Source organism: Podarcis vaucheri (assembly GCF_965113315.1).
Source record: "Podarcis vaucheri genome assembly, chromosome: 11".
Classification (NCBI taxonomy): Eukaryota; Metazoa; Chordata; class Lepidosauria; order Squamata; family Lacertidae; genus Podarcis; species Podarcis vaucheri.
This window is the reverse complement of record NC_138749.1, coordinates 11,040,809-11,064,456: the sequence shown is the minus strand read 5'-3', so window position 1 is coordinate 11,064,456 and position 23,648 is coordinate 11,040,809. Positions and strand designations below refer to the sequence as shown.

At 43.4% G+C, this 23,648-nt stretch overlaps 1 protein-coding gene and 1 long non-coding RNA gene across 6 annotated transcripts in view; one reads left to right on the top strand and one right to left on the bottom strand.

The window, feature by feature from the left end:
- The window catches only part of DYM (dymeclin), a 164,740-nt gene extending 153,612 nt beyond the window's left edge, over positions 1–11,128 (top strand). For all 5 annotated transcript variants that reach the window (XM_082241932.1, XM_082241933.1, XM_082241936.1 and 2 more), the window contains one exon: positions 10,658–11,128. In XM_082241932.1, coding sequence (XP_082098058.1) covers positions 10,658–10,807 — 150 coding nt within the window. In that variant the 3' untranslated portion in view covers positions 10,808–11,128. The remainder of the gene's footprint in view (positions 1–10,657) is intronic.
- The window catches only part of LOC309514321, a 56,655-nt gene that overhangs the window by 24,167 nt on the left and 8,840 nt on the right, over positions 1–23,648 (bottom strand). The gene's annotated exons all lie outside the window — the stretch shown is intronic.

Below are 23,648 nucleotides of genomic sequence, written 5' to 3'. Positions count from 1 at the left end.
ATCTGTTTACACAATTCCTAGATCCAATCAGGAACTTTCTGCTGTTAAAAATGTCTTAAAGCCTGGATCCCAGTGTAACATGTTGTCATTTTATGTATGCATAATTCAATTTATGTCTGAAGGTTTCATAGAATCATAGAGTCAGAATAGACCACAAGGGCCATCGAGTCCAACCCCCTGCCAAGCAGGAAACACCATCAGAGCACTCCTGACATATGGTTGTCAAGCCTCTGCTTAAAGACCTCCAAAGAAGGAGACTCCACCACACTCCTTGGCAGCAAATTCCACTGTCAAACAGCTCTTACTGTCAGGAAGTTCTTCCTAATGTTTAGGTGGAATCTTCTTTCTTATAGTTTGGATCCATTGCTCTGTGTCCGCTTCTCTGGAGCAGCAGAAAACAACTTTTCTCCCTCCTCTATATGACATCCTTTTATATATTTGAACATGGCTATCATATCACCCCTTAACCTCCTCTTCTCCAGGCTAAACATGCCCAGCTCCCTTAGCCGTTCCTCATAAGGCATCGTTTCCATCGTTTTCAAGTAGATTACAAAGTGGCCTCCTCTCACTTCTATAGTTAGCTTGGGCATGTCTACACTACTAGTTGCAACTGGCTTTAAGCCTATTTAAACACTATGATTTTCAAATAAGGGATCTTAGCATTATTGTTCCAGACAAGGCTAGAGATCTGGGTGAGCATTTTTAGAATCCTCATAAGACTACAACAATAAAGGTTCTCCCAGAGGAAATAATCTAAACAGTTTACCAATGAATTTAAAAACTGGCTTCAGTATGTAATACAGACATATCCTTAGTCCCAGTATTATTATGCAGTGAAATTGGTTTCTCTTTTTGATTGCTGTAAATCATTAAGATTGCTATGGTGGGACAAGAATATGTTGGAATGAGATACTTGATTTACTCTTGCCTCCAGAGATAAGCTATGTAACAATGTTGAAACATTTTGCTCTCTAAACAGCATGAATCATTTTTTAGCCTAGGCTTAACCCCTTTTAACACTAATATTTTATAGCGAACAAATAAGCAGTGGTGAAAAATAGAACCTATGGAATCTTTTTATTTGGAAAGAAAAACAGTTTCATGACTGATAACTATGAAATTTCCTATGATGACTTGGTAGTTAAAGTGGAAGTTTTTTAACCATTTATTTTTCAGTATTTTAGGTGAAACATAACATTATGCAACTTAAAAGTTAAATATTCCTACCAATGCGTAGAATCAAATGTTGATAGTTGGATTATAGGGCCCTCTACTTTTTACCTTACAAGTAAAATTATATTTTCTTGCTAAATCACGAGCAACTACTTTTTTCTTTTAAAACAAATGGAAGAGAAATTTAAATTGTTACATAACAGAAAGTGAATATGGATATTTAATAATGTCCCAAAAAGGGAAGACTATTTTAAAACAGTTGATCAGTAGCATTTAATGCCAGACATGTCTCCAGAACCTAAAATAACTTTATTTGGTAATGTAAATATTATTGTAAATATTCCTGTTTTTTAATGAAGTTATTTTAGGCATTGAGTCGAGAGGTTTATAGAGAGATGGTCATTGGGTTTAATTCAAATTTCTGAAATAATAATTTTCATACAACATACAACAATCTATAACTGTCCACATTCAAGTACCATGGATGTAGCTCCATGCATCCCAGGACTATTCCATCATCCAGTTCCAAAGACTGTTTCATATACAGTTCTTGGTGGAACTTCATGTGTGCACAGAAGCAATGGATTGGGCTGACAAAGGGGTCACCAGCCAAGTTTACAAGCAATGAAGTGGAGGTTCATCTCAACAAAATTGTTAAGAGTTTTACTTAGTAATAGTTCTATGGGAGAAAGTCAGCACATTGTCATAGAACTTTGTTTTGCAAAGGAGGCAAAAATGCCCATGCTTGGTTTTCATGGGGCTTGTTCACTGTACTGTCACTTGAGCCAGCAAAATGTGCTGGCTTTTTGGTGCCATTTTGGGCAAAATATTTGTGCTCAAGTTTATAGCATGTGGTATTTCTGGGAAAGTACAGACCTTGGATGAGTATGTGTCAGGGATGTTTTGGTTGTGACTGCAGGGAGTTGGATTATATGAGCCTTGGGGTTAGCTTCCAATTCTATAATTCTGTGATTCTATGAGCATAGGGTGTCTACTCTGATAGGGAGGGAGGTTCTCCAGGGTCTCAGGCACAGGTCTTTTCCTCCTCTGCTCCCTGTGGCCCTTTAAACTTAAGAGACACCAGTGATTGAAACTGGGACTTGGTGCAGGCAGAGAATTTGTTTTGCCATTGCTCTCTTTGGCGCTTCAGGTGCTTAATGTACAGGTTAAGGCACTAATCATCATCTACCTTGTAAAGTTTTTCATATTTAAATGAAATAAGAAGATGTTTTAGCTCTAAAGCTCATGCAATGCTTTCATGGCATGTCCAAAAATAGCCTCCAGCTGATATGTGTCCTCTTCAAATCCCTCACCAGGAAGCAATTGATGTCCATTTCGTGTTGGTGAGGGTTGTCCCCAGTAGCTCCCTAATAGGCTCATCTCCTTTTGTATGGCAGGGCAAGATGACAATATGCAATGACTGCGTTAATGCAGGTCTGGGGATTATTCTGTTTTTCAGTTTTTAATTCCCCAAACTCAGAAACATACAAAGGGATTTTACTTATCTGTCTGAGCAGTCAATCACTTTGTATGCTTAAATGGGGTCACAAATGCTTTAGCAAGGTCAGGAAGTAGAACCGTTTTATGGTTGTTGTTTTTTAGTCAGTAGTTTATTGCTTGCTTGTTTAGAGGGATCTTGTCATTTTCCTCAGTTGTTTCCCAATATGTCTGCCTTGAAACAGTTTCCTCGTCAACCATTTCTGTCACGTAGTGCATAACCCTCCCTTGTCTGTCTAATCCCATTATGAAATCATTCCTCATGCCCACGTAATTCCCTACATAAAAAGACAAAGCACCTATTTATTTCAGGGAGTTGCCCCCATGGACCCAAATGAATATTGTACGGTGTTAACACCTCTTTCTCCATTTCCCAGATTGTGTACAGTTTAGTCTCCGTTACATAAGCACGTAATTCTACTTTCCATGCTTTTGTTTAGAAAGGGCTTTTATCCATATTTGTCCCAGAATATGAAGGGCACACAGAGTAGCAAAGGTGATCTCTGTTATTGGACTGCCTTGTGTGTCTTCCCAGTCCGCATCCTGCAGAATTTTGTGCATTTTTAAAGTTCATTTGCTCATGATCTAGTAAATGGAATTGTGTTTTATGTACATATCTCCGCCTTGTGAGTTGGAGCAGATATAAGAGTGATTTTTTTTTGCAGATCAGTTTTTGTTGCCCTTCAGAGATGAAACAAGCAGCACACTATTCTCTGTTAGGATTATTCTCATCTATTTCTTGTCTGAAGAAGAGCTGAATGAGGCGTTTCATTTCAGCATGTTCCAGCCAAACTGAAACACTTTTTACTCCTATCAGTTTCAGTGGGACAAAGGAAAGTAATGTGTTTTAACTCTCCCATTGAAATAAATGGCACTAAAAAGCATGTGTTACCTTTTCTATCAACAGTCTGATCCTGTGCCTGGCTAAACAGAAGTAAATCTCATTGCATGCCATGGGGCTTCTCCCAAGTGTCCATTGAATTGCAGCAATTGTGACCTTTCATCTTAAACTACTCTTGACTTTAGTTCTATAAGACCAACATGGACGTAACAAGCTAAACCTTGTGTGTGTTTTCACCCGCAGTCTGCCTCTCTTGTTAATGTCTTCTCTGCCATCTTGAAAATGCAGCCCAAAGACATAATTTAGACGGCACACTGTAAAAAAAGGGGGGAAGTTCATAGCACTAGACTCCTTTCCAATTGTTTCATGTCTGTAACTTGACAAATATAACTAAAGCATGTCCATTGCTATAAATAGCTGCATCACATACTTATCCAATATTAATTCCTAAAATATACAAAAGGGGTTTGGCTGATATTAAATGGGAGTGGAAATTATCTATTGTCTTCTTCCCTCCTTTGTCCTTTTCCCCTCTGGTTTGGGGTTACTTAGCACTTCTCATACTAGCAGAGAAACTGAGTCATACCTTGCAAATTATCATCATACCCTCTACTATAGTTGAAGGTGGCCTTGTATAATTAACTGATTATTATTTTTAACCAGGGATCTGTTTGATGGGGTAAGGTCTTAAATACTGTTCTAATGTTTCTTCTGTGGGACTAAAAGAACCAAACCAAGTCAGTTTGGTACAGGACATTTTCTTAAAACCAGTTCCTTACTTGATACATAAATGAAATACCCTTTCCCATATGTGTGCGCGTTTTGTAGGAGAGATGCGTGGTGTTAAATTTCTTACAAGATTTGATACTGTTATCCACACAAATAAGCAGCAGATCTGCAATTTGTTTCTTTAGTTGGACTACCTCCATATAGCTTTCATGAGATGGCTTGTCACACTTCGGAGAAGACTTGTTTATTTGCATTCCCAGACTAGTTGTAGTCCTGTGAACTGGGTGCCAAGTTCAAAAGCCAGGCCAGTAACTATCACAATTGGCAAATTCTCATGTGGGGTTTTAGGACTTGACATCTTTCCGCAGGGCCTGCAAGAAAAGAGCTGTTCCACCAGGCCTTTGGCCAGGGCACAGCCTGACTCCCTCAATGGTTGCCAGTGGCTTGAATTAATTAATTTTATAATGAATGATTTTAGAATGTTGTTTATGCTGTACTTTTGTACTCTTTTATTGTTGTTAGCCACCCTGAGCCCGGCTTCGGCTGGGGAGGGCGGGATATAAATAAAAAAATTTTTTATTATTATTATTAGGATATAGTCCTAGGAGTTCTCATGAAGTTGCTGCTGAACATTGAGGGAACTGCATATTACCTAAATAATCTCTTGTCTGGGATTTGTGATCATGTTCCATTGATCTCAGCTGCTGTGATCCAGTTAATAGGATTTCAGCTTGAGAGTTCTTGATTTTATAGCCCTTTCCACCATAGCATGAGTTTTGCACAGTGGATCAGAGTTTGAACCTGAAACAGTCTGCATGCAAAGATTAGCTCTGTTACTAAGCTGTGCTTCTTCCCATGCTAGGATATGGTGCCAAAACTACCTACAGCTCGGGCTGGCACACTGAGCACCATTATGAGCCATAAGCAACTTCTAGGGAGCAATGCAAGAGAGTGCCGTGTATATGTGAGAAATGGCCACGAGGCTGGCTCTTTAAACGCATTTAGCATTAAAGCTCTAATGAGCTTTATAGTCAAGGCATGCCTGCAGATGAAAGGGGACAGAACTTGCTTTGCCCTGTAAGTTTCCACTGGTCTGCTTTGTCTCTCTTGACTGTGAGTTTTTCCACAGTTGATGTCTCTTCTGTAAGTCCAAAAAAAGGCATAAAGATACTATCAGGCAGACTCTGCAGCTGCATACCATGTGGACACTTCAACCGAATCACATCCCCATTTTCAGCTGATGCAGGTCGCGGCGACTTTCTGTCGGCAGCAAAAGGAAAGCAATGCAAACAGTGCCAGTGGAACCTGAAAAGGGGGGTGTACTTGTGAGGCTCAGGGGGATCTCCAACTTGCCTAATACTCCAGAAAAGACAATGGCAAGCACCACTGCAGACAGCCTGGGCAAGAGAATGAGCCTTCAAAGGAACAGCTTGCTGTTTGCAAAAGTTTGAGTTTATTGCTTTCAGTTAGTTTTGCACAAATTGAAACCATTGAAAGTACCGTATTTTTCGCTCTATAAGACGCACCAGACCACAAGACGCACCTAGTTTTTGGAGGAGGAAAACAAGAAAAAAAATATTCTGAATCCCAGAAGCCAGAACAGCAAGAGGGATCGCTGCGCAGAGAAAACAGCGATCCCTCTTGCTGTTCTGGCTTCTGGGATAGCTGTGCAGCCTGCATTCGCTCCATAAGACGCACACACATTTCCCCTTACTTTTTAGGAGGGAAAAAGTGAGTCTTACAGAGCAAAAAATATGGTAAATAAAATATTACAGGTTTGTCCAGGGCACTTAAACTCTCTCCTTATAAAAGCATGAATTATTTGTCTGTTGTAGCAGAGAAGGGTATAAGCATCTTGAAAGCAGTGAACACATCTTGTATGTTGTACTGAGATTCACTGTGGTGCCTTAACTGTTCAGAGTTGAAAGAAAGCGGGACAGTAGAAATCAAAGACATGGGATCTTGGGACCATTCCACATTAGGATCAGTAATAAACTCATAAGAACATAGGAATACCAAAGGCCTACCTAGTCCAGTATTCTGCTACCACTGTGACCAACCAAGTGCACCAGGGAAGCCTATAAGCAGGATATGAGCACAGCAACCGCCTCCTTGTGATCCCCAGTAACGTGTTTGCCACTAAGTGCATAGCTCAGTAGGGAGCTTTAGCCAATAGCACAACACACATGGGTCTGTACACACAAGTTTGTCATGTTCAAAGTATACGTTTTTAAATGTGAATATCAAAAAAAAGCTACAAGATGCATCGGCTTTTATGGCCACTTTATCCCCCATGGGGATGAACACAATCCAACTACCCTTCATGTGTTCCTCCTGAACACAGAAGTGGCAGGATTGTGACCACTGACCACTGCATATTCAGGATTAGTAAGTAACTATAGTCAAGCTTCCCTGTCCGAGTCCTGTGCACGCACAACCCCTTTCTCACTAACATCAAGCATGCAGGCACATTGGCACATGAGTGGCATGGTGAGGGAGCATGTTCCAGCTGTCCCTCGCAAATTCATTAGCACCTTCTTCTGTTTTTAGACGTTGGCCTCATATTTAAGCCCCCCTTCGACTTAACAGCCATGGCCAGACTATTATGTCTGTTTCTGCAAAAAGATGATCTTGCCATAATTATCCAATGCCTTGGTAACTTCCAGATTAGATTACTGCAATGGATTGTATGTGGAACTGCCTCTAAAAACTAGTTTGGAAGCACCATCTGATTAAAAATTCAGCACCTGAGTTCTTAACTGGAACTCACTGCTTTCATTGTATTTTATCTACAGTGGTACCTTAGGTTAAGAACTTAATTCATTCTGGAGCTCCATTCTTAACCTGAAACTGTTCTTAACCTGAGATACCACTTTAGCTGATGGGGCCTGCCGCACCACCGCCGCACAATTTCTGTTCTCATCCTGAAGCAAAGTTCTTAACCCAAGGTACTATTTCTGGGTTAGTGGAGTCTGTAACCTGAAGCGTCTGTAACCTGAAGCGTCTATAGCCCAAGGTACCACTGTATTTGAAAGATTTCTAGACCACCAAACTGTGCCAAACATCATAATAGTATATAACAACAATGAATAACAACAAACCAAAGCTGATAAAAAGTTTTTCAAAGAGAAATCCAATGCTAGCTGGGGGAAAGCCTGTAGAAATATATATTTAGGGAATATATATGTTTAGGGAAGCTTCTAATGTTTGATGCATTGCTGTATTTTAATATTTTGTTTGAAGCTGCCCAGAGTGGCTGGGGAAGCCCAGCCAGATGGGCGGGGTAAAAATAATAAGTAGTAGTTGTTGTTGTTGTTACATTTTTGGCATCTGGCGAAAGGTGAGCAACATTGGCCATTATCTAACATCAGTGGACAGTATGCTTCACAAGACAGGTGCCACCTCCAGCACAATGTGACACAACAAGGATGGCTTTTGTGCTACGAACATATCACTCCATGGCTCAAAAATCTCCAGTGGCTCCCAGTTGGTTTTCAGACACAATTTGAAGAGATGGTGTTGACCTATAAAGTCTTGAACAGCCTAGGGCCAGGCTACCTGGAAACCACTTTCTCCCATATCTATCTGCCCATTGGCTATGGTGGTCATCTGACACCCTTCTCTGGTGCTCCCACCTTTTGAGGTTTGATGTGTGGCTTCTCAGTCATGGCTCCCAAGTTGTGCTGTTCTCTTCCCAGAGATGTTGACCTACTCCTCTTTTCTTTTATTCCTTTTCTTTTCAGCATCAGGTTAGATTGATTGATTGATTGATTGATTGATTGATTTAAATGAGCTTCTCTTTTAATCCAGTGAAGTTTTAAAAAATTAACTTCAGTCTAGTTTTTGTTCTGATCTGTTTTGTATTTTCTCCCCCTGAACTGCATTTCTACACTAGCTGTCTTGAAGGCTGAATGGTGGAAGGATGGCAGAGAAATATTTTAAATATATAAATACTGATAAGCAGGGGGGCACTGCAAAGCGCAGGAGGTCCTTGGTGGAGGCTGTAAGCTGATATTTAATGTACTGCAGTGGCCTCCTGATTCCGAGTAGCATTAAACCCTCTGGAGCAAAGGGTTATGATCTTCTCCTGCTATCTGCATGATCTTTTGGGCGCCCATGGGGGTTATGCACGAAAGTAGCAGTGAAACTGCGGCTCTTGCATCTGTTCATGGGGACTTCCTGAGGTTTTGCATTCTATCGCAGACTCGGTGGCTCAGACAGTCTGGTAAACTTTGGACCCGTCTAGCTACATAGTCCTGTTCCAGCCACCAGCTCAGACTCAGCTTTTCTTGGGAAGGAAGGACAGGACTTCTTGTGGTTGTTTAGGCAAATAATGTTAGCGTTACAAGGGCATGGGGTGAGCAGGCTTAGACTGGACTGAGCAGTTTCATTTTGGAGAAGAGGCGGCACAAGAAGAGGGCTTTCCCTCCAGGGTCAGTTCATGTGACAGTGAAACTGGATTGCCTGCAGTGAGGTCTTGTTGCCTGGGCAGCCCAGGACTCCTACGTGTCCTGCCCAGGCTTGTGTCCCGGAGAGGTCCCTTGGGTGCTGCTAATGCTGCAAAAACATCACAGGAAACAGCAGTTACAAGTCATAAGCTCAACCTTATTGGCGTTAAGTATGATATGAGCACGATGGGTTGCCTTTCTTGCTGGGGGAGCCCCTGTATTGGTCTCTAGAGTCACAGCAGGCACTGAAACTCACCAGCACTTTGACTTTACCCCTAATGGTGCCCTCTTCCATTGTCTCTCAAGATGCCAACATTGGCACCTGCCAGCACCTGGCTTGATCAATACAAAGAGGATGATTGCCTGGAAATATATAAGGTGGCCTCTTGGGGATCAGAACAGTTAGATCCAGATTTTGTCATAATTAGACTGTTGAAACCAGTGGGACTTAATTTAGTCATGAGACAAACACACGTGTGCACACACCATTCGTCCACAATGTATTCATGTGTATTCATCTGACAGGAAGACATTTTTTATCACTTTGCTTCATTGTTTAGGGAACGATCCAGCATGTGACTAAATCTTTCCCATTGGAATTTATGGAACACTTAGAAGTGTTCAACTGTGCCCATAGATAGCCTGTTTTATATAGTCAGCCGTTCCAGATTACATGCTGGTCTTTGGGTCTTGACTTTTACATCCTGGCCCCTGTGCATGTTTACTCAAAAGCAACTCTGGCGCAGCTTTTGTCTGTCAAGCGCTGTGTCACCCACCCTCACAGCAACTGCAGAAGAAGGCACGAGGTAGAGATAGGACTCTCTGGCCACATTAAATTATTATTTTAAAAATTCAAACCGCCCTTCATAAAAAAGAACACCTCAAGGCAGTTCGCAATAACAAAAAAGAAATACTAATTCACTGAAGCATGATAAATTGGAGGACTTGTGAGAGGAAGCGGCTGGCCTAAGACCACTCGGTAATACGGGATCCAGCCCCCAGGAGACCAAGTCTTGACTCTCTCTCCTGGGCCTTTGCCTTCTCTCACCGCCCGTTGTTATTTGCCAGCCTCACTCTCCTTCTGTCACAGTGCGGCAGTTTGTACTTAGCCTTGGCCACATCATTATAAATAACGAAGTGGGACGTGTTTTATCTTCGCTCGAACTGATGGCTGAAATGTGGCTTTTGTCTGAACTCCCGCCAAGCCCTTGACACAGGCAGTATTTAGAAGTCAGTAAAAAATAAAAAAGGAAAGGAAGGGGGGAGCTCATTAATTTTTGTTTTTCCCCTTTAAGGGCATCCCAACATGAAATAACATGTGTGGCTCTTGCATGGCTCTTGGCCAGGAGTGATGGGATTTGTAGTTCAGATATCTGGAGGCCACCAGGTTGAGGAAGCCTGGTTTTGGCTGTAGCTGCAGAATAAATACCAAGGGGGAGGGACTGTAGAAAATGACTGCTGGTCCCAGGCCCAGCGAGAAGCACGGCAGGAAGATTCTTGATGCATTTCTTCCGAAAGGCTAATACAAGCAGCGGTATTGAGTGCTTCTGCAACTGATACATTTTGGACAAGAGGGAGGGAAGGAGCTGGCTGGGCAGAACGGAAGCAACGCAGGAGACCCAAGGCCAGCCTTCTCCTCCTCCTCCTCCTCCCACCTCCCCCCATAAACTTTTATGGGAAAGTATTACGAGGAACAAAGGGCAGCATAATTGCCATTCTCCCACTGGAATGTGCGTTCTGAACATTGGGTAGATACAAAACATAAGAACCTTGGGATCGAGCAGCCGATCTGTGTTCCAAGAAAGCAAATAGCTTGCCGACTTCCTCGACTTGCTCCTTTTAGGCCTGAAGAATTAATTCCTCTCTTGCTTGTTGCATTCATCAAGAAATTATTCGACTTCTCGGGTCTCCCTCGGGCTTTCATGCATTCATTCATTCATTCATTCTCTGCTTGTCCTTTCCTTTCCAGAAATTTCCAGAGCTGAAGTTTAAATACGTGGAAGAGGAGCAACCTGAGGAGTTCTTCATCCCTTACGTCTGGTCCCTCGTGTACAATTCTGCAGTGGCACTTTACTGGAGCCCACAAGACATCCAGCTCTTTACTATGGATTCTGGCTGAAGGAGAGACATCCACAAGGCCCGCCCACCCCCTCCCAGGAAGTTTGTTACTAATGTACAGCCTCGCTGCCATTTTCAGGGGGCTTATTAGGAACCAGAATAATAGGGGAACTCTCACAAGATTGTATGCTTTTATTTATATATTTGTACAAAAACAAAAACAAAAAACCCCAAGAGATTTTTTTCTAGCGGCTCTGAGCTTGGGGGTGATAAAGCAAGATATTAGCAATGAGCAGCTTTTTAAAAACTGAGAACAAAAATGTAAAACAGGAAAGTGGGGGGAAGTATTTTGATTTGAGAAGTCAGCATTTGCAAGCTGGTTTCCTTAGTCAGCATTTGCAAGCTGGTTTCCTTCAAGCTTTCTGGTTGTTCTTCACTTTTTTATTATTATTACTTTTTTGTTGTTGCTATGGGCTTCTCATTTGCTCATCAGAACAATCTCCCCCCTTTAACGTTGTATAGAACTGAAATGTCTGACTGATGCAATTTAAAAATATTACAGCATTAATGCTATTTTGTATTGAGGCAGGAAGGATAAATCCTTGATTTTGATAAGGTTGACCCCTACAATGAGGGAGGATTTTCAGCGTGATTTTGATAAGGCACTAAAAGTTTGTCTTTCTGGCTACTAATACTTAATGAAAGTTTAACAGAATTAAGAGCAGCCCACAAGGAGTGCCATCTGCAAAAAATAAATATAAAAAATGTATCCATCTCAATAAGGGTTATGCAGGTGATTCTCCCACCGGATCATGCCCATTCATTTCCAGAGTTTTGGTGTTGTATTTCACACATTTTCATGGACTCCTTGGAAGGGTGCAGGAAAGCGATCAAAATTCAGCAGAACAGAGGTGTGCCTACTGTACTTTCAGGTTTTTGCCAGAGATGTGCAGTTATGCGTACATTTCTGAATGTTTAAATAGAGTGTCCTACAATATACTTTTTCATTCTCCCTGGTTTAAAGGGAATGGGCAAATGCTGTGTTTGCCAGCAAATGGGGGAGAATAGAGGGAAATGTTTAATATAAACTTTTCACATGGAATGTGGGCTTATGGTGATTACCTTCAAATGCACAGAACAGCATGCCAGGCTTCAGTGAAAAAGGAACTGATGACCATACATTAGTATATTACCTTGCCCAGCATGGTAAATGTGGCACACTTTATTATGTATTGGAGGGAGATGGTGACACACCTCTTTTTTATGTGGAATGTTTTGCTCTTTTTTAAAACAAACAAACAACCTCCTGACAAATGTGAGAATCGTGTGTCCTTCCTTCCACCTTCAGCAAGGGCCTGTATGGCATTCTGCACAATTGGAACTTAAAATCCTTGTCCTATTTATTTAAAATTGCAGATGTAGAGAGAAATGCATAGCATCTGAATTCATGGGACTTTGCACAGACACAGATTTGGGGAAGAGGCAATATGAAGACTGAATTATCAACGTTTTCAGTGTAACATTAAGAAAATTGGAAGGTGATTGAAAATAGGCGTAAATAGGATTTTATGCTGTGCTTGGGCTTTTCTTTGTTTTTGATATATTAGTCAAAGGAAGGTGAATTCTTTGTAATGTTTTTTGCAACCTTTAAATAAAGGACTGTTGACTGCACGACTGCACATCTTGGGAAAAGTCAATGTTTTGAAAGTGTTCTTCTAAGTTAACAAATTCTGAGGCTTGCCTGGAACAGTTGGATTAAACTACAGTGAGATATCCAGTGCTGAAAGTCGTTGAACGCTCTTAATTTTTCTGGCCTTGTCGCTTATTGAAAGTAGTCAGGAAATCCTCGCCATTACATCCCTAGCAGGACCTGCTGGCTGCCTAGGTCTTCAGATTGGGAGGGAATCAATCATATAACCAAATTACAAGGGTTTCCTTTGTGCCGTCTGCAAGGGTCAATGAAGAAAGCAAGTTATTGCAGTTCAGGCTGTCCCATCCTGATGACACTGAGCTGCTGAATGTCACAAGACAAGAAGCATTTTTACTCTTGAGCTTTCTTTTCAGATTTTAAATATGGGTCAGCAAGCCTAGAACTGGAGGAGCCATGATTCATTGCTGAAACAGCAGAATAGGCCCAAGACAGGAGATGGTTTTATACTGAACTTAATCCTTGTGTGGTTGACTCTTTTAGGCACTATGAAGGTCTATTGATGTCCTGGAGACTGCAGTCTGGTACATCCATCAATACTCCTTTGTGTCCTCCAGATCTATAAACTACCATCTTTGGAAATCCTTTTCAGTACTTGGTGTGGAAAAGTTACCATGTAGTAATAAAAAGGATGGAAAAGCACCATGCATTGCAGTGTTTTGCGTTTTCTGTAGTCCTTCCCTTTTCCTTGTAATATTTATCACTTTGGCAAACGCTAACAAAATCATATTTCAAAATCAGGGCTCCTGTTCAGTGCCAGAAAATAGCTATGTATGTAATGTGTAACCTTCTTCTACAAATTACCCAAAACAGAGAAGAGCAACAACAAAGTATTAAAACAATCCAAACAGCAACAAAGCATCAGTTAAAATCTGGAAACAATGTAATAGCAACAGTACACTAGCAATGATACATCAGCCCCATCAGGAAAAACTAAAGCTCTTCCTGTCACAGCAGAAAGTAATAAATCATGCTTGGCAATCGACATCTCTGAAAGGCCTCCAAAAACAGTATATAATTTACCTGACAATGAAATGCATACAATGATGGGCCCAGCAAGGTTTCCCAGGGAGAAGAGCGGGAGTTTTCCAGCAATGGAAACAAGGGTGCAAATGACCTGTTTCTAAATTCTGCTTTTGCTCAGAAAGCGGCTTAGTAGATAGAAAAATCCTCAAGCAGAGGGTTTCTTTCACTGAGCAACTCTGTGATTTTATGAAGTGCGGCCACCAGCTTCTCCCCTCTTGCTTTTCAGTTGGTCCTGCTAGCTAGGAATGATGGGCTTTGTAGTCCAACAATAACTGGGGACCCAAGGTTGAGGAAGGCTGGCCTACCCACTCAAGGTTCAAGAATCGGCGTCTTCCTATTTTCACCTATTGCCAAGACATTTCCAGGGAGGGGAGAGGAAACTCGACAGCCGGGGGGGGCACTTTCATAGAATCATAGAGTTGGAAGAGACCACAAGGGCCATCGAGTCCAGCCCCCTGCCAAGCAGGAAACACCATCAGAGCACTCCTGACATATGGTTGTCAAGCCTCTGCTTAAAGACCTCCAAAGGAGGAGACTCCACCACACTCCCTGGCAGCAAATTCCACTGTCGAACAGCTCTTACTGTCAGGAAGTTCTTCCTAATGCTTAGGTGGAATCTTGTTTCTTGTAGTTTGGATCCATTGCTCCGTGTCCGCTTCTCTGGAGCAGCAGAAAACAACCTTTCTCCCTCCTCTATATGACATCCTTTTATATATTTGAACATGGCTATCATATCACCCATTCATTTTTCCAAAATTGCATTTACTGAAACAAAAGCTTTTTTCAAAGAAGGAAACAACTTTTACTGAAAGCTGGAGATTTTAAACTAGAAACATCTGTATGCTTTCTGCCAGTTCTTCTGTTTTATGTAGTAAGAAGTGCCGGTGTTCCGCCTATCACTTGGGAGCGCTGGGCTGTATTTTCGGCTTGGAGTACGTCACAAGGAGAGACTTGCAACATTTAGGCCAGTGTTCTATCCAGCTCAGTAACGTCAGACTCGCCAGCTCCACCTCTCTGGTTGGTAGAGTTACATGGGCACCATTTAGGTAAAGCCCAGGATGTTAAAATAAATAACTCCGAAATAACCATATTTCAATATTTGCATTTGGTCAGATCAGAAACCCAAAGCGGGGTGTTTTTGCGTGTGTCTATGAGTCAGGACCATAGCCATGGTGAAAGGGAGGGGGGATTCTGCAGAGGCCTACCCTTTTCCATGATTTTTCAGCTTTCTCTTTTAATAGTGAATTTCTAGCCTATTTATGAAGACAGAGGGCACGGAAGACATTCTCCCTAGTTGCTCAGTGAGAAGTAAACCAGCTGTTATCAGTATTCAGAACCCCTCGTGTGACTGAAAAGCTTAGAAGTATACCTCACTGGTTCTGATCCGGCAAAAAGTAGTCGTCACTGCAATCCTATATATACCTGGGAGTGAGTCCTACTAAATTCATTGGGACTCACTTATTAGTATACTCTATGGGACTGCGCTGTTAGTTCAGTTGAAACCCATGGAACCAATTGGTTGCAATTGGAGTTAATCAAGACTTAACTTTAGCTGGATTTGAGTCACCAGCTAAGTTCAGGCATCTTAATTTTGTCTTCCAAGTGGTTTGCTTTTCCCAGATAACATTGGACCGCAGTGTTACAAAGCGTTGGTGTTTTATGAAGATTTTCTAAAACTGAGCCAGCTAGGCCAAGAGTGGAGCTGCTTCATCCAAAGAGAGCCCTTTGAAAAGCTGAGCTGAGCTCAGCAGATGAATGCACAAAATTAGCTAGTTATGCAAAACACTTTAAAAAAATACCGTATTTTTCGCCCCATAAGACGCACTTTTTCCCCTCCAAAAATGAAGGGGAAATCGGGGTGCGTCTTATGGGGCGAATGCCTGCAAGCCTCGCGCACCCGGCAGGAGGTCCCACCGGGTGCGCGAGGCTTGGGGCGGCAGCCTGTCGCCCGAAGCACGGGGAGCCCTGGGAGGGCTCTCCCTGCTTCGGGCGAGTGTCTGCAAGCCTCGCGCACCCGGCAGGAGGTCCCACCGGGTGCGCGAGGCTTGGGGCGGCAGCGGACTGCTTGCGCGCACCTAGAAGCTTGGAGCGCACTGAGCTCAGCACGCCCCAAGCTCCTGGTGTAGCGCAGCGATCCGCTAGCCCTGGGAGAGCCCCGCGGCTCTCCCAAGGCTAGCGGACTGCTTGCGCGCACGCAGAAGCTTGGGGCACGCTGAGCTCAGCACGCCCCAAGCTTCTGGTGTAGTGCAGGGGTCCGCTAGCCCTGGGAGGGGCGCCCGGCTCACCCACGCTAGCGGAGACCTTGCCGGCACGCAGAAGCTTGGGGCGCGCTGAGCTCCGCACGCCCCAAGCTCCTGGTGTAGCGCAGCGCACCTGGGGGGGAAATAAATTTTTTTCCTTTATTTCCCCCCCAAAAAACTCGGTGCGTCTTATGGGCCGGTGCGTCTTATGGGGCGAAAAATACGGTAATGTATTGGGACTTAACACAGAGAGCTGACTCAAAAAAGGTCAGCATTGGATCTACCTTTTAGCGATGCACTATGCAAGGTAATCTAAATGAAAGCCCTTCTGAATGTTTTCTGGGAAGCAAATGGGATTTAGTTGAATGTAACCGGACATTAGGGTCCCTCTGCTAAAGTTAGAGCACCTATGGAAGTTGCATTGGCATTACTTTTAATATTGTAGACATACAAAATGTCACAAAATTCATGTTTCTAAGTAACTGATTAAAACACCCTTAGATTTAAAGAGCACAAGAGTATCTTTGCTGAATCATAATCCAGTAATCTGAATCCAGACACCTCTGAGAGTTCACAAGGCATGGACCAGAAGTTCACAAGCAGAAATAATTATCTGGGTCTCTTCCGACTACAGTTCTGTGATTCTGTGATTCTCTTGTTTGTGCATTGTATAGGGTACTGAGAGGTCTACTGCCTATGAGCATTGAACTTCTGCTTAGCTATGTTGATAGATGTATTCTTAATGAAATTTCCTGATTCATGTAAACTAGAGCCCATTTTAGGGAACTCCACAAAAAGTTGTTTCATTGCACGAAGGAACTATCCACTGGATTTTTCTACTTGTTTGGGTGGCCCCCTAAATTCCAGGATTGTGAGAGAGGAATGTTTATCTCTTCTCCACGCCCCACTATACCAGGAATAATTTTATAAACATTTATCATGCTCCCTCCCTTCTCCCCCCCTTTTTTTTACTAAACCCCAAAGTTTTAATCTTTATTCATTTATTACCGCTCAAGCGGAAACAATCTTTTAGGTTTGATGCCTGCCGACAACATCACGACCCTGAAACAATTTGTACAAATGTCTTCAGCTGATGTTGTTCAGGAATAACTGTCTCCATTTTGTCTGTATCCCAAATAAAGTGTTTTTGGAATCATTCTGTGTACAGAACAAGAGGTTGTCAAAGTAGGTGGGTAAACAGTAACTATTTATGGAATGTCTGCCTTGAGCGCCAACCAAGTTTTAAATATACATAATATTGTGGGGAAAGGGAGAGGCTATAAATAGGCCCTAGCTCTGTGGGAGGTTTTTGCAAAGTAGGTCGAATAAATGGTGGGAATATAATGACTCTGTAAAGGCATGATGGCTCCTCCTTGTCTTTTCATAAGGCATTTGGGTTGCTGCCTTTTTGACTCCACCAATTCAGGGCTGCTGCTGCTGCTGCTGCTGCTTTTGCTTCATGGGGCTTCATTGCTTCATTCAGAGCACAGAATCGAGCACAGAATCGAGGTCCAGTTATGGATTATTCGTTTTATGTTGTTCATTTTATTATTGTTGTTCCATCGGTAGGCAAACTAAGGTCTGGGGGCTAGATCCGGCCCAATCGCTTTCTAAATCTGGCCCGCGGACAGTCCGGGAATCAGCGTGTTTTTACATGAGTAGAATGTGTGCTTTTATTTAAAATGCATCTCTGGGTTATTTGTGGGGCAAGGGAATTCGTTCATTTCCCCCCCAAAATATAGTCCAGCCCCCCACATGGTCTGAGGGACAGTGGACCAACTCCCTGCTGAAAAAGTTTGCTGACCCCTGTTTTATTGCATTTATATCCTGCTTTTATCCAATTTGATTGTGATATTAAAAAAATAATAATCCAAAAAAGACTTCCACTCTTCTGTAAATTGTCCATCGTATTGATCACTTATATCAGGAATGTCTTCTGACAGCACCTTGAAAAGGGAATTATTGGTACGACAAATTTCCGTCTTTCTATGTTTGCCTCAAGGTGTTTTAGTGATACATGATACTTTGGCGTGTAAATGTATATTCACGTATACATGGCTCTGAACAACTTGCCCCGATCCCAGTCACTGAGATCTTCAGGAGAGTCACTGCTAGTGGTCCCCTTTAGCGCGTATCCATAAGGAGCTGTGTTCAGTATTGGAGGTCCCATTTTGTGGAACTCCTTTCTGGTTGAGGTCAGACAAATCCCCCTTCCTGTTGAACTTCTGGTGCTTACTGAAGACCTTTTGTAAACGAATTGTAGGGCTGAGAGTCCCATGGACTGCAAGAAGATCAAACCTCTCCATTCTTAAGGAAATCAGCCCTGAGTGCTCACTGGAAGGACAGATTGTGAAGCTGAGGCTCCAATACTTTGGCCACCTAATGGGAAGAGAAGACTCCCTGGAAAAGACCCTGGTGTAGGCAAAGATGGAGGGCACAAGGAGAAGGGGATGACAGAGGATGAGATGGTTGGACAGTGTTCTTGAAGCTACCAGCATGAGTTTGACCAAACTGCGGGAGGCAGTGGAAGACAGGAGTGCCTGGCGTGCTCTGGTCCATGGGGTCACGAAGAGTCGGACACGACTAAACAACAACAACTCTTTTGCTCAAACCCATGACCTTAAGCTTAAGAGTCTCATGCTCTGTCAACTGAGCTGTCCAACAGCCTTTTTAATTGAACTCTGATTTTATAGTTTTGACTTGCTTTTAGTTTCCTTGTATTGAGTCTCCTGTATGCAGCTTACGTATGACAGTGATTAAGACTGAAGGATGCATTTACAGTGACCGGTCTTGCTCAACAATCCAGCAGCTACATTTTGTAGCTGCTGTAGTTTCTGAGCACACAAGGACATCCCCACACACAATGAATTACAGTAACCACCCCTGGATATTACTGTATATCACTATGGCTAGGTCGTCTCCCCCTGGCAAGGGCGCTGTGGTGAATTGTGCTGCAGAGCTGTTGATACCCTCTGAACACCAGTAGTAATGTAGTGCATACATGAATGCGCACACTTGAAAATGTGGTCCTTTGGGGAGTGAGGTCCCATTCAGAGCAGGCTTAAGTTCCACTTCCTTGGACCATTACCCAATCGTGTCTCTGCCTTATCTGGATTGAGCTTCGGTTTATTAGCCCCCATCAAGGTCTGGTGACAAGGAAACTGCTTCTACCTGACATCAGGTATATGCTGTCTCTAAACAGGAATTTGCAGATGAGAGGATTTTGAACACAGTGTGCTTTATAAAAAATTTTTTTTTAAGCTTTGGGTGACTGATCTGTTGGGCAGGACCATCTCAAGGCATTTTGTTGCCTGAGATGAAGATGCAATTCTCCGCTCCAAGCCAAAGAGAACCCAAGACTGGGCAAATTATTTTCACACCTCGGCCAGAAAATCACACAAATTATTACACATTAAATAACTGACAATTGGCTGAGCAGCTGCCTACTGCTCAGTCCACCTACAAGGGCTTATTTAATTATTTTGGGATTTTATGTTACTGTAATAGGGACTTAAAATGTTAAATATGACCTTTACTGCCAACAAAATCTGCCACCTGTGCTTCTGATAAACTGGGTTCTACTCTGGGCAGCAGGGTCGTCCCATAACCATCTCCAGCTGGCTGCAATAGCCACTAGATGGTGCCCTGTTTTAATTAGTGTTGGAAGACATCTCACTTAGTTTGGGACATTAGCTTCTTATTGTACCTCTGAAACCAATGGGTTAGCCTACAGATTCACACTGAATCAGGCCACTGGTTCATTTAGTATTCCCCAAGCTGGTGCTCTCCATAAGTTTGGACTACAGCAAGGATGGGGGAAAGTTGTGGCCTTCCGCATGTTGTCCAACTGTCCCATCCCACCGACCACTGGCCATGCTGGCTGGGGCCTGTGCGTCCAGAGGTGCACATCTTTCCAACCCTGGACTACAGTTCCCATCATGCTGGCCATGCTGCCTGAGGCTGATGGAGGCTGCAGTTCAGAACAGCAGGAAAGCATCAGATTGGAGAAGCCTGGCATTCACTGGCTGGCAGAAGCTTTCCAGGGTAGCAGGTCTTACCCAGTCCTGCCTGAAGATGCCAGGGACACTGAGTCTGCAACCTTTTGCAAATGAAGCATGCATTCTGCAAAATCCAGAGAAGTGCAAATTTCGAAGGAAGACTCTGTCTTCCAGCTGGAAGTGTTCTCTAATGCAAATAGTAAGTGTCGTGCATCTCTCTTGGAGGTCACATTGCTAGAGGTAGATCAGAACCTTAGAGCCATTTATTTCACTCTCTGAAATATTTTAACTAACATTATGTATTTTTATGTGATCTTAACAGTTTGTTACTGAGAAATATTATAGCCCACTAAGTCACTATAGGGTGGCGCTGTGGTCTAAACCACTGAGCCTAGGTCTTGCCGATCAGAAGGTCAGTGGTTCGAATCCCCGCCACGGGGTGAGCTCCTGTTGCTCAGTCCCTGCTCCTGCCAACCTAGCAGTTCAAAAGCACGTCAAAGTGCAAGTAGATAAATAGGTATCGCTCCGGTGGGAAGGTAAACGGCATTTCCGTGAGCTGCTCTGGTTTCGCCAGAAGCAGCTTAGTCATGTTGGCCACATGACCTGGAAAAACTGCAGACATATGTCATCCCCCTCGGCCAGTAAAGCGAGATGAGCCCCGCAACCCCAGAGTCGTTCGCAACTGGACTTAACTGTCAGGGGTCCTTTACCTTTATCTTTTTAATTCACTATAAGGGAGAATGGCTATAGTGCACCAGAAGTAGTCTACAATCCAAGCTTCCAAGCTTCAGGCTTGTTGGGCCTACTTTATTGTTTTACTAGAACCCCAAAATTTGTTCCGTCCCTGAGATTTCTCCTGTGTTCTGTAAGGGACAAAAAGGTTCTTAACCAAAATCTCCATGGAGCGAGTGGGTTACTCCATCAGTTTCCTAAAAGTGTGTTGCAAGGAAAAGCTTTGGTGCATTTTCCTGCTGTCGCCCCCTCCCCCCCCCCCCATTCTGAAGGGGGCTTAAATAGCTCACAGTCAGGAAGCTCGTAAAAGCAGCCTTGCCAACAGTCACGGGGACCCATGAGCATCTTCAAAGCCCAGATGAGTTTCCATATCCTTTGGGCAACTTTGGTTGAAGTTTCCGATTTTAATAGTGCTGTGTTTTGTCCTCTCTTCCCCCGCCCCACCTACCATCCATTCCCCCTGCCTGCAGTGGGCTGTATTCCTGCAAAGCAAATTAGATTAACCCATTTGGAGACATCCGTCCTTCTTAACACAGAAAGGCTATAAAAGGAAATAACTACCACACAGGCTACCTGCTAATGTTGAAATAACAGAGCAAAAGATGAATGTTCTGTGCTTGGATCCAAAAGAAGGAACTAAAATAAAATAAAATAAAATTGTTGTTTGTCTGTTTGGGTCCACTGTGAGATTCTCCCTAAATCCTGGACCCGGTATCACACCATGGTCTGATCTAGAATCTAACGAAGTAAATGGGGCATGTTCTGAGTTGTCTAAACACACCCTAAACTGGGTCAGTCTCTGCCTTGACACTGACAGATGATGTCATTGATTATTTCCCCATTTTTTCCAAACAGCCTTTTAAAAGCTCTTCAATAAAGTAAAGGACAGGCGACTCCACCGTTTAACACTGAATCAATTGTCCAGGAACATTTATAGTCACCCTGGCTTATAATGGCATGTCTTTTGCAGGGCTAGACCTGGAATAAAAAAACATTAACCGGTGATTAAAGGTGCCAGTTTGGCAAGCCTGTGCAATGCCAGCCATATGAAGAAGCTCCCCACAGGGAATTTCCAGCTCACAAGCACTATTATTAGCTATCGGTTTCAAGTGCTTTCAAGCGCTGGGCAGCTGCTCAGGTAACAGCGAGGAACACAAGGCAGGTGAGGCGTAGGAATCCGCCTTTATAGGCCCTGCTCCGAAAGCCCGCGCCAACCCATGTCTCGGTCTCACTTGTTACCGTTTCCAGCTCAGAAAAGGCATTTATGAAACAATTAACAAGTCAGCGTCACCACAAAGGCCTCCGCTGCCAAGGGCACAGGTGAGAGGGAACCAAAGTCACAATGCATCATGGTACTTAGTGCTCAGAGACAATCGGCACTGCAGAACACTCAAAACACTTCAGACACATTGGCTGCTTTTGAGCAATGAGTCCCATGCTTAAAGCTGGGGAGTCGATGAGCTCAATGCGCCAGTGACCCCACTTTGCTCTTCCCTTCACACGAGGGGTAAGGGAATAAGCCACAAAGCTGCATTTAACCATTGTTGTTGTTGTTTAGTCGTTTAGTCGTGTCCAACTCTTTGTGACCCCATGGACGCCAGGCACTCCTGTCTTCACTGTCTCCCGCAGTTTGATCAAACTCATATTAGTAGCTTTGAGAACACTGTCCAACCATCTTGCCCTCTGTCCCCTTCTTCTTGTGCTCTCCATCTTTCCCAACATCAGGGTCTTTTCTAGGAAGTCTTTTCTTCTCATGAGGTGGCCAAAGTATTGGAGCCTCAGCTTCAGGATCTGTCCTACCAGTGAGCACTTAGGGCTGATTTCCTTCAGAATGGATAGGTTTGATCTTCTTGCAGTCCATGGGACTCTCAAGAGTCTCCTCCAGCACATAGCTTTTCATAATGTGCATCCTGAGAATGTCTGGTGGAAAAATATATATGAGGAGGGGAAACCCTAAGGGAAAGAGAGCATCTTATCAGGAAGTCCATTCTGCACAGTGTAGGAATCGGGCCTTTAGTGTTGTGGCTCCTGCCCTTTGGAATGACCTCCCCTTGAATAGTAGACAGGCACTGCCTTGGCTGAATTTGGGGGGATATTTGAGACCAACCTCTCCCAACAAGCCTTTTAAGGTGAGATCTTTCCTAGTCTGCATCTGAATTGGAATTGTATAATAATAATAATAATAATAATAATAATAATTTTATCACTTGTTGTTTGCCTCCCTGGGATCTTTAGTGATGAAGGATGGGACATATATTTAGTAAATAAATAAGCTTCCCTCCCCACACAGAGGAGTGAGGACTGAGCATGCTGACTTATCAGGAGAGAAACTGGAATATCAGGTGGAGGCGGAATGGAATGCGGGGCAGAGCTGGCTGGCTGAAACCTGAACAAGGGGCACTCCATGCTGCAACTTTTTATTGCAGGTCCTACCTAATAGCAATAAAGAACAGCAGCTCAAGGGGGAGGGATGGGGCAGGAAGCAGGACTAACAAGGAAATGCAGTTTCACATGCAGTTTTCTCTTGTTTAGGGTGAAGACTAAATGAGGTTGTACCTCTAGAGCACTGTTTCCTAAACTTGGCTTTCCAGCGGTTTTTTGGACTACAATTCCCATCATCCCTGACCACTGGTCTTTCTAGCTAGGGATGGTGGGAGTTGTAGTCCAAAAACTGCTGGAGTCCCAAGTTTGGGAAACACCGCTCTAGAGACTTCACAAAAATAACGGGTTTTGAGTATGATTAGCCTGGCAAAGAGGAGACGGGGAGGAAATATTTCAGCCATCCCCAAATATCTAAAGGGCTTTTCAGCAATGGAACTGCCTCCCTTGGGAGGTTGTGGACTCTCCTTCAATGGAGGCTTTTAAGCAGAGGTTGGATGGCCATCTGTCATGGATGCTGTAGCAGAGATTCCTGAATTGCAGGGGGTTTGGCTAGATGATCCTTTCCAACTCTACAATCCTATAATTCTATGGTCCTTGCTCCTGCCACTGCTCTCCGTCTTGGAGAAGGCAGGCAAGCTGGCAGCAATGGCAAGGAGAAGGTGTTCCTGCACATCTGGGGACGTGACGAAGCATCTGCTTTGAATGCACAAGCTCCAAGCTTTGATCCCCAGAAGCATCTCCAGATAGGATTGGAAAAGGCTCCTTTTCCGAGCACAATTCAAAGTGTTGGTGCTGACCTTTAAAGCCCTAAATGGC